Consider the following 10,070-nt stretch of genomic DNA (forward strand, 5'->3'; position numbering starts at 1 on the left):
CATTCCCCCCCCTTTTGCGGGGAAGCTTGGTCAATCCTGATTCCATTATCAAAAGATTTCCAAGACCCTGGACTCGCAGGTGATTAAGGCTGGAGCCGGAGCTGCCCTCTCAGCTTCACTAATGGAGTGCCGCTGTGAGAGAGACCGCCTAATCAGATCAGCTCTCATTTCTAGACTCTCAGGTGGCCCATCCCACCAGAAGAGACTGGAAACCTATGCTTGTCCAGCCGGGAACAGAACAGGCTGTACCTGGAGACTCGCTTCCCAGCTTAAGAAGGGTCAGAGGAGTGCAGTAAACACCAAAAAGAGAGCCATACAGCAGGGGGAGAGAGAAGGCCTAAGGACGTGATTTCCAAAGTCAGTTCCCTTTATTAAATGTTCATTTTTCACAGACCAGAAATACAAAATAAAAGTAGAAATAGGCCCCAGTTAGGAGCTACAGACCTGCCCTCACAGGACCCCTGCCTGCGGCAACTTGTACAGGACAAGCAGCAGCTATACCCCAAAGGGCGGGAAGGCAGGGGGCACGGTGGGATCCAGCCCTGCCCTGGCCCCCACCGGATGTCTCCCCAGATTACAAACAGCCACTTTCTGAAGCCGCAGGGTGAGACGCCTCCCGTGTGGCCAAGGGAAGTGCAGGCTAGCAGGAAAGCTTGTTCAGATGGCACAGAACCCGAGGACTGCATTTCATAGGAGAAAACAGGTACCAAAACACGGGTGGGGAGACGGGCGGGGATGGGGCAAGCCCCAGAAGACACAATCTTCCTCTCTATTCATCAGATCCTGATGCTGAGTCTTCTGAGCTGGGGGGAGTACTGGCTAGTTCCTCTTCTTCAGAGTCCTGAAAGCCAAAGGTCTCTTACAGGGGAGAAGTACAGAGTGCAGGCCACCCTCCTCCGCAGCCACTTTTCAGGGAAGGACCCCCACTTGGCTACCCGCTCCCTGCACCCCAGTGTTAGCCTTCAGAAGCACAGATTCCACCCACCCGCTCCCCTTCATTACCCCTCCGTCCAGGAGCGTCTGTCTGTCCCGCCACCAGCCCAGTGGCCCCCACCCTTCCAGGCCCCACGGCCCCCCAAGCCCTGCTGCACCTCACTCCGCCTTCTCTTCTTTTTGCTCTTATTTTCTCCGGAAGAGCTCTCATCACTGGACACAAACTCTTTGCTCTTGAAGCTCTCGCTCAGCTGCCTTGATGAAGACTTTGATGATGAGCCCCGGGAGGGTGTGGATTTCTTCTCCATCTTCACTTTGACTTTCTTCTTCTTCTTGGACTTATCCCTGGGTGAGCAAGAGGGAAGTGGATGCTGGGCCCTTGGGTTCCCCACATCATCAGGGCCGAACCTCTCCTGGCTTTCACAGGGCCTTTCCCAATCCCAGCCACACTGCCCAGCTCACAGACACAGCCAGGCGTGTCAGCCCCAAGCGCCCCAGGGGAGCTCATCATAACTGAATCACCGGAAGGATCAGGGGCTACAGCCTGAAGCAGCCCCATATGCAAAACTCGCTTAACGTCTGTTGTTGTTGAGTCACCAAGTCGTGTCCCACTCTTCTGAGAGCTCGCTGACTATAGCCCGCCAGGCTCCTCTGTCCATGGCATTTCCCAGGCAAGGATACTGGGGCACGTTACCGTTTCCTTCTCTAAGGGGTCTTCTAACGTTTGTTACTTTACCTTTAAAACTTCATGTGAATTATGCTCCATAACAACTAGTTTTAATCTTCCCCCACACCTTGAAATAAAATTGAAGGAAAATATGGCTCTTAGGAAAATGAGCCATACTTATCCAAGTTACTTTCAGAAACCCTCTAGCCCACTCCCCATACCTGGGCAACTGCCTACCCCGATCTGAGCAGCACTGCCCTACTGCAGTCAGAAGCATGTGTTAGCACCCCAATTCTCAGCCTGGAACTGCAAAAATACCTGCCAGAAAAGCAGCTCCTGGGTCACTTTGTTCCCAACTCTCACCTCTTGGAGGACTCTCCACGGCCGCCTTCGTATTCCTTCATGGCTTTTTCATATTCCCGCCTGGCATCCTCAGCCTTGCGATCCCACTCCTGTGACACACACACACAGGGAATGAAAAAAAAACAGGAAAAAAAAATTAGACCCCTGCCCCAATGCAGGCAAAACCTGCACAGAACCGTAGCCCTGGGCCCGCCCGCCTCCGTCAGGTCCCAGGGTCCCGACGCCGTGTGTCCGCGGCTCCTTGCCTCCTTCTTCTCCTTGGACATTCCCTTCCAGATCTCGCCCGCCTTCTTGGAGAGGTCCGTGACGCTGATGCCCGGATGGTCCGACTTGATCTTCTCCCGGCTGGCATTCAGCCACAGCATGTAGGCGGACATGGGCCTCTTGGGGGCGTTGGGGTCCTTGCCTTTCTTTACCTGTGTAGGAACCCAGAGGCCATCAGCCACCTACTGCCCACAAAGCTCCACGTTCTCCCCAAGAGATGACCTGGACCTCCTTCTTAGAGGGACACAATGGAGAAAAGACTGCGCAGACTCAGGCTAAACGGAGAGCCCCCAAGGATGGAGACCATGACCTCAGCACCCCAGCCTGAGCTCACGAGGAACCCTCTCCTTGGGCTCCAAGGACAGAAGCCTGCTCCCAATTTGGATCTCCCAGAAGCTAATTGTCTCAAGGGCCAGACTGAAAATTCTCCAGGCTCCTCCTCAAGGCCAGTGCCAGTGGTTACAAAACTCGGCCCAGCAGCACCAGTCCGCAGGCCCTACCAGGGGGTGCTACAGAAAGACTGAAAGAGGACAGCCGCCCCCCACCGCCCAGCAGAGTCTGCACCTCCAGGGGCTTCTTGCGGCTCTTGCGGTCCTTGGCCATCTTGGCCTTTTTAAGCTGCTTCCGTTTCTTCTCTTCCCGATCGCTGTCACCCTCGTTACTGGAGGAGCTGGCGGAGGCATTGCTGTCAAACCTGTCAAGGACAGCGGGGCTCAGAGAGAGAGGAGAGCCACCCACCAGCTTAGGACAGGACAGCAAGCCCAAAGACTCCCGCCCAGAGAGCAGAGGCGGAGCAGGGCTGTGGCGCGCGTCCTCCTCTTGCTGACGTGCATTCAACCACCTGGTCCCCCACCCAGGCCGTGGCAGCGGTTTCCTCATTGAATCCATCAACACGGGGGGCCTCTGCGGCTTTCTTGGGTCACGGCCTAACCCAGACCCCACGCCCCTGGAGACAAAGCCACGGTCTCATCTTGCCCAGAAAACGCCCCAGGTCCACTTCACCGCTTCCTCTGAGCTGTTTTAACCCTGCAGTCTTCTCTGATGAAGAGATAATGAGCTACCATGCAAAAAGTGGGGGGGCCACCTTCAGTCCAACCCAGTACCCCAAGCGGTCCCCTCCATCACACGTGCTCAGCTCTTGAGAAGATGGAGCCCCCTTACACGTGCATCACAGTGCGGAGCTGTTTCCAAGGTACGTTCACAAGCATTTGCTCACTGACCTTCCCAAGTACGCAGCAAGCAGAACTAGTGTGCTCCAGCAGAGTTTTCTCTTTTTCTTTTTTCTGCCCAACCTTTGCTAATTCTTTTGGAACAAGAGAACTCCAATTCCCTGTTGGGAACCACCCAGCCCCATTCAGGGGGAGCTCACCCCAGCCACAGGCTCTAAGCAGGGTGGGGCGGGGGGGGCAGGGGTGGTCCATGGCTTAGCTCTTAGTTCATCAGAGCACAACTCAGAACTCAGACTCAGGAAGGGTAGGCAAGCACACCATCCACCACTGCTCTGAAAACAGCAGCGCTTCTGAGTGTTAACCCGGACTTAGCCTGCCCCATGCTGCTCAGGGTCATTTAGCAATGCATGCACCCATCTAAAAATAAGGAAATCAGAAGTAGAAACTAATATTCCCCTCAACTTCTGAGCACCTGGATTGAGTCGTGGTGGTGTAGTCGCTAAGTTGTGTCTCCTCTCTCCATGGGATTTTTCCAGGCAAGAATACTGGAGTGGGTTGCCATCCCCTTCTCCAGGAAACCGTCCCCACCCAGGGATGGAACCCGTAACTCCCGCATTGCAGGCGGATTCTTCAGACAGGCTCAGATCCATCTGAGCCACCAGGGAAGCCTTTGGATTCAGGTGCCTGAGCCCAATTCTATCACCAGACTCTCTAGTTACATGACCTAATAAAACTCACTCTTACGTGAAAGTCAGTTTGAGTCGTATTTCTGACGTCGGCAATCAAGAGTCTCGATAGAGGAACTTCCCGGTGGGACACAGGTTTGATCCCTGCTCTGGGAAGATTCCAACACGCTGCAGAGCAGCTAAGCCCCGTGAGTCACAATTCCTGAAGCCCCTTGCACCCTAGAGCTCCTGCTCCAAAACAAGACAGACCACTGCAGTGAAAAGCCCGCACCCTGAGAGCAGAGAGCAGCCTCTGCTCGCCGCAACCAGAGAAAGCCTGCACCCAGCAACGAACACCCAGCCCGGCCAAAAATAAAAATAAATAAATTTTTTTTAAAGTCGTGATGGACGCTACCATCTCACAGAGGAGACACAGAGATGCACCGCCTGACCCGAGGACCGCAGCTGGGAAGCGGGCAAGCTCTGCCCCTACCCCCATTCTCCACTGTCCTTTTCTGGTTTCAGGAGATGCTTTGCGCTTACAAAGCATCTTGACAACTTTAAAACGTGTCCCTGTGTCACTTCAGCGGCGGCCACTTTTCTACCCTCGGTCGGTAGGTAGCTCCGGGACTTGGCAACGCCCAGAGGTACTCCAGTCCCTGAAGCTTACGGGCCACCCTCACCCTGCCGAGTAGACCCACGACTCACTCCTCTGCGACGTCCTCCTCCTCTTCACCCGGGTTGAAGGACTCATCTGAGAAAGAGCACAGGCTGCCTGAGCTCTGCCCCCGGGGACCCCGCCCCGCCCCCCCCGCCCCCCGCCAGGCCGCCCCGCCCCCCGGGGACCCCGCCCCGCCCCCCGCCCAGCTGCCCACCAGTCTCCTCTCCCGAGTCGTCGCTGCTGTCGTTGGCGTTCTCCTCGCGGATCTTGCCCTCCTCCTTCATCCGCTCCAGGTAGGCATCGTGCTGGTCTTCGTCCGAGTCGGCGTATTCGTCATAGTTGGGGTTCATGCCCTGCAGGGCGGGCGTGGGGCTCAGGGCCAGCCCCCCGACCCGCACCCGCGGAAGCCATCCCCATGCCTGTGAGTAGCTCGGAGCAACCGCGCCTGGAGCCCCGGGACCGCATGTCCACACACAGCTCAGTGCAGAGCGTCTGCCCGACTCCCTGCCAACCCGGTTAGTCCAAGCCCCTCCCGCGCCCGGCCCGCGGGGGGGCCCCTGGGGGACTGCGGAGCCTGCTCTAAGGTCATGCCAGGAAACCTGTACCCGGAGGGGGAGGGTCTCACGCACCTCTTTTTTCTACAAAGGCGAGAAGAGAAGAGAGAGTGAAAAAGAAGCCGCGCCAACCCCAGCCCCTTCCCCGACAGAGAACAGGCGAGGCTCCTCCCAAGCACGCCCAGGTACCTCTTTCAGCCCTCGGTTTTTGATGTTGAGCTTCTTGGCGTTGACAAAGTCGAACAGCTTGCCGTACTCCTCCCTGAGAGAAGAGGGGCCCGTTACCCAGTGGGCAGGTCTGATACGGGGTGGGCTGTGGGCTGTCCCGACACCCTCACCCCACAGGGGCCGCACAGACCGAGGGGCCCAAACCCTCGACAGCTCGATCACACCCGGGATCTCAGAGACGCCCGGCGAACAACAGGCAGAGAAGAGTCAGACGCTGGTCTTGAAGAAAACTTACAGGATCTTAAGATTTCAGGGGAAGAAAACACAGGAAGGAGTGTGTGCCTGTCCACCAACACGCACAAGCAGGGGGGAGGCAGGCTGGGCGTTTTGCTAGTCTGTAACCCAGCCTTCTGGAGAAGACAACGGCACCCCACTCCAGTACTCTAGCCTGGAGAATCCCATGGGCAGAGGAGCCTGGTGGGCTGCAGTCCATGGGGTCACTAGGAGTCAGACACGACTGAAGAACTTTACTTTCACTTTTCACTTTCATGCACGGGAGAAGGAAATGGCAACCCACTCCAACGTTCTTGCCTGGAAAATCCCAGGGACAGGGGAGCCTGGTGGGCTGCCGTCTACGGGGTTGCACAGAGTCGGACATAACTGAAGCAACTTAGCAGCAGCAGCAACCCAGCCTTCTCAGGCTGTTATGAAGGTTGACTGTAAACATGTCTGTGAAACATGTAGCCCCCAGCCAGCATTCAGTGAACAGCTGCTGTGTTCTCGGGCACAGAGATCATTCAAGGAAAGAAGGAGACAGCATTTCCGTTGCGCAGGGAGAGGAGGAGGGCTAGTACCAAACACATACGGCACTCAGATTTTTTTAAGTACAGAAAGCAAGCGATGCAGCGGCTGCCAAAGGCCAAGCACCCCGAGGGAGAAGACCAAATTCCAGGCAGCAGAAGAGAAACTGCTCAAGGATCGACATGTCAGAGAAGCATCGCTGGCCTGGAGAGGCTGGGCCTCCCAGTGGAGGAGGCTGGGTCGGGGCCAGGGTGCCTGGGAGGGCTGGGCAGAGGCACTCACCTCTCAATGCTGCTGAAGGTGTACTGGGTGCCCTGCTTGGTCTCAATTTCAAAGTCAAAGGAGCGCGTGGTGGTGGTCCCGCGGGCGAAGTTGACAAAGGAGATCTCGTCGAAGCGAATGTGCACGGGCGGCTTGTGGACGTAGATAAAGCCGCGCTCCAGGGGGTACAGCAGCCCTGAGCTGGCCTTGTAGGAGCAAGTGATGCACTGGGCCCCGGAGTGCCTGGGGAGGGGGCGCGGTCAGTGCCGCCTGGGCAGCCGCCTGGGCAGCGTGCCCCAAGGCCCCCGGTGCATAAGCCTCAGGGGGGCTGCCCCCTCCAGCGACCGCCCACCCAGGGGCTCACCTGGGAGCGCACCTCCCCACCCCCCATGGCAGGCAGCAGCCCAGGCTGGCGCGCTCACCCTTGGAAGTTGCCCGGGACCGTGATCTTGCGGTTCACCAGCGCTTTCATGACCCGGCTGACCATCTCGTAGAGGGATCCCGACATGTTCTTGGTGAGCCGCCCCTCGAAGCGCTTCTCCACCTCCTCCCTGAGGACAGCAAGAGGCGGACGGGGTCACTGCGGGCTTCCATCTGCCCACCCCTGCCCAGGCCGGGGACAGCCTCACTCACTCGTTCATGTTGAGCGTCAGGGAGATGTCCTCGTCCTTGGAGAAGAGCAGGATGAGGAAGTGGTAGCGAGTCTGACCCTGCTTGATGGGAGGGTCCAGGCTGATCTGCGGGGAAAGGACCGACCGGGTTCAGCGCCAGCCAGGGCTCGGAGGACCAGCAGATGAACTAGACAGACGTGGGTGACATCTGCCTCCCAAAGACCCAGCGGGCCCCTGGGGTTCCAGCTTACCACAAAGAACATCTGGCGCTGGTCCTTGTGGGGCAGCAGGAAGAGCCGCAGCACTGTGGTGTACGGGATCTTGTAGTCGAAGGTCTTGCCATGCAGGTGCAGGAAGGTGGGGTAGATGCGGATGTCGTAGCGGCCGCGGGGCGTCAGACACTGCAGCTCCCGGAAGATGCAGATGGCATCTCCAGTGGCCTGGATCACGTCCGCCTTCGACAGCACGTTCTGGGCGAAGGCCTGCCGAAGCACACGCGGGTCATGGAGCCGCTGGGAGCTGGCCGCGGGGCTATTGGGGCCCGCTCAGCACCGCGGAAAGCCTCACCTCAACGGGGTCCACGCCGTCCTCCTGGGTGGGCGGCACGTAGAAGCGCACCTCCATGAGGGAGACCTCCGCGTCATCGTTCTGGTGGAACTCCAGCGTCACCTCGTTCTTGCCGGTGGTGCACTGGGACACGTTGCTGAGAGGGATCTCGAAGACCGGCTGGTCACCGATGTCGAAGGAAAGCAGCTGCCCTGTGGGGGAAAGGCGGACAATCCATCCACAGGCTCCTCCCCTGGCTCAGCATAAACTGTGCTCCCACCAGACTGCACCTTCCCTACGGAGAGGGCCTGGGGGCTGTCTGTTTCTCCCAGACCCTCTAATACACCATTGGTCCTCAATAAACACACAATCATTTACAAACGGACAGGCGATCAGAGGCAGTGGCAGAGAGAGAGCAAGACAAGTTGAAGGGGGAAATCTTTCATCTTTCCTCCTCCCCCGAAAACTCAGCCTCCCGCAGGACTCACCACCAAACTTCACAGTTCCCCAGTTCCAACCCTTCACACACAGGTCCTTCTCCATTAGCTCCAGGCGATAGTGAGTTTTGAAGAAATCAGAGAGTTTCTCAAACTCCTGTAGGGAGGGGAAAGAGAACCAGCCCAGTAAACTCCTGACGGCCTGAACACAAACTTGAATGTTCTGGGATTATGTTTCTGAGAAGCTGTCCCAGTATACCTTGTATCAGAAATCCTTGCTGACTTAAGAATCACGGCTATAAAACCGTTTAAAAGACTGTTGGAAGAGGTTATTTCTGGGTTATTTCTCAGCCTGGGGGAGGAATAAAATAAGGGGCTGACATTCCCAGTTAGGGGTCTCGCAATGTCTCTTCTGAGTTTGTACAAGTATTGCTTTAGCGAAAACGGAAACGAAAATGAAGTGAAGTCTTGAATGCACGCAGGTCACAATGGAAAAACAAAACCCAAACTAAAGCATCAGGTAAGACCCAGAACCTGGATAAAGACAACAGGCAGAAGCCACCAAAAAAAAAAAAAACAGTAGAAAAACTTCTGGAGTCAGGCCACAAAGAAAAGTCCTGAGACTAACCCAAAACTGAACGTTGATTGCTTAACGGCTTCACTGGTCCTGCTGTGAGGAGCCCAAACCAGCGATCGCATAGTTACCAGAAGAAGGGGTAACTGTCGGTCTAGAGGATTAAAACTAAAGGAGATACACAGTCAAGAGGGGGCGATGGCAACAGGGTGTCTCACCGATTCCCGGAAGCCATCGTACTTATAGACGTGGCCATTCTTCGTGAGCAGTTTAAGCCCGTGGCCCAGAGCCACCCGGCGCCAGATGCCTTCGGTCAGCTCCCCTGCCTGGATGTTGTCCACTTTGCCCGTCTTACTGTTCTTAAAGATGATGCCCTGGCGGCTCAGCCTCAGCCGACCATCATTCTGTGGGGGAAACAGGCCCAAATGTGTGGGGACGCCGCAGCGCAGCAGACCAGGGTCAGTCCCACCCAGCGCCCCGTCTGGGCCCGCCTGACATCCACAGACCAGAGCAGCAGCAGCCGTGGGGAGCGCTGAGGGCCAGTAAAGGGAGACAAGCCCGCTAGGACCCTTGGGCTCTAATCCTGGATCAGGCATCCACAACCCTTGCAGGGTCTCAGAGTTTCCAGGCTCCGGGACTGGGTATAGCAGCTGTGGGGCCCTTCAAGCGGACCTGATTCTGGTCCTTTCCCTGGGTACCGCTTCTCAGCTGGGGGGAACCCAAGGCACACACGGGTACTCTGACCCCTTTTCCAAACCAGCATGCCCATTCAGAGCATGGGCATGATCAGTGGCCCTGCAGGTCCACTCCCCTCTCTCCGCGGGGCCCTTCTCACCATGGAGCCCTTCACCTCCTGATACACGTCGTTGAACTCCAGAGTTTCTGCCATGCTGACCTAGCCCTGTTGGTACCACCGAAACTCCTGGGTAGGCGCGCAGATGGAGGGCGCGCTGGGGATCTGGATTCGAGAGGGAGAGAGGTGGTAGGAAGGACAGCCGCTCACGGTGCCCCCGGATGGGCCTGCTGCGCCGGGCATACGTCCTATCTCCTCCGCCCCGGGGCCCGGGCCCAGTCCTGGGGTGCCGGGCCCATTACTGGGGTGCCAGGCCTGCCCCAAGAAGTGCCGAAACCCCCCCCCACAACCGACATCCGCCCTCGGCGCTGCACCGGGCGCCGCGGCACCGAGCAGCGCAGCCCCCCCGGGCCCGGCCGACTCAGCGCGCGAGGCGCCCCCGCAGGCCCCCCCAGCGCCCCCAGACCCGTAGCTCCCCCGCCCCCCAAAATGGACTCGCCCGCGGCCGGCCGCCTCCAACGCGGGCCGGCCCACCGCGCGCACCCCGCGGGGGAGCCGGGCCCGCGACCTGCACGCGGCCGGCGACCACCCACCTCCTCGGGC

The 10,070-nt window shown here is 57.9% G+C and overlaps 1 protein-coding gene across 4 annotated transcripts; it reads right to left on the reverse strand.

Moving 5' to 3' along the window:
- Positions 1-346: 346 nt before the first annotated feature.
- SSRP1 (structure specific recognition protein 1) lies at positions 347-9,934 on the reverse strand. 4 transcript variants are annotated; one of them, XM_040259370.1, is made up of 17 exons: positions 9,510-9,934; positions 8,893-9,078; positions 8,152-8,257; positions 7,685-7,875; positions 7,369-7,599; positions 7,140-7,243; positions 6,929-7,057; positions 6,528-6,749; positions 5,466-5,538; positions 5,352-5,360; positions 4,937-5,075; positions 4,770-4,815; positions 2,792-2,921; positions 2,209-2,379; positions 1,964-2,052; positions 1,092-1,278; positions 347-841 (listed from the first exon to the last, which is right to left on the reverse strand). In XM_040259370.1, exons 1-17 carry the CDS (start codon positions 9,561-9,563, stop codon positions 770-772), a joined length of 2,139 nt encoding a protein of 712 aa, XP_040115304.1. In that variant the 5' UTR covers positions 9,564-9,934; the 3' UTR covers positions 347-769. The 4 variants fall into 4 exon arrangements, with proteins under 4 accessions (XP_040115304.1, XP_040115305.1, XP_040115302.1 ...); XM_040259371.1 differs by lacking the exon at positions 5,352-5,360; XM_040259368.1 differs by having other exon boundaries at positions 1,964-2,379.
- Between the last annotated feature and the right edge of the window lie 136 nt (positions 9,935-10,070).

The sequence above is a fragment of the Oryx dammah genome, unplaced genomic scaffold (assembly GCF_014754425.2).
Source record: "Oryx dammah isolate SB20612 unplaced genomic scaffold, SCBI_Odam_1.1 HiC_scaffold_17, whole genome shotgun sequence".
NCBI lineage: Eukaryota > Metazoa > Chordata > Mammalia > Artiodactyla > Bovidae > Oryx > Oryx dammah.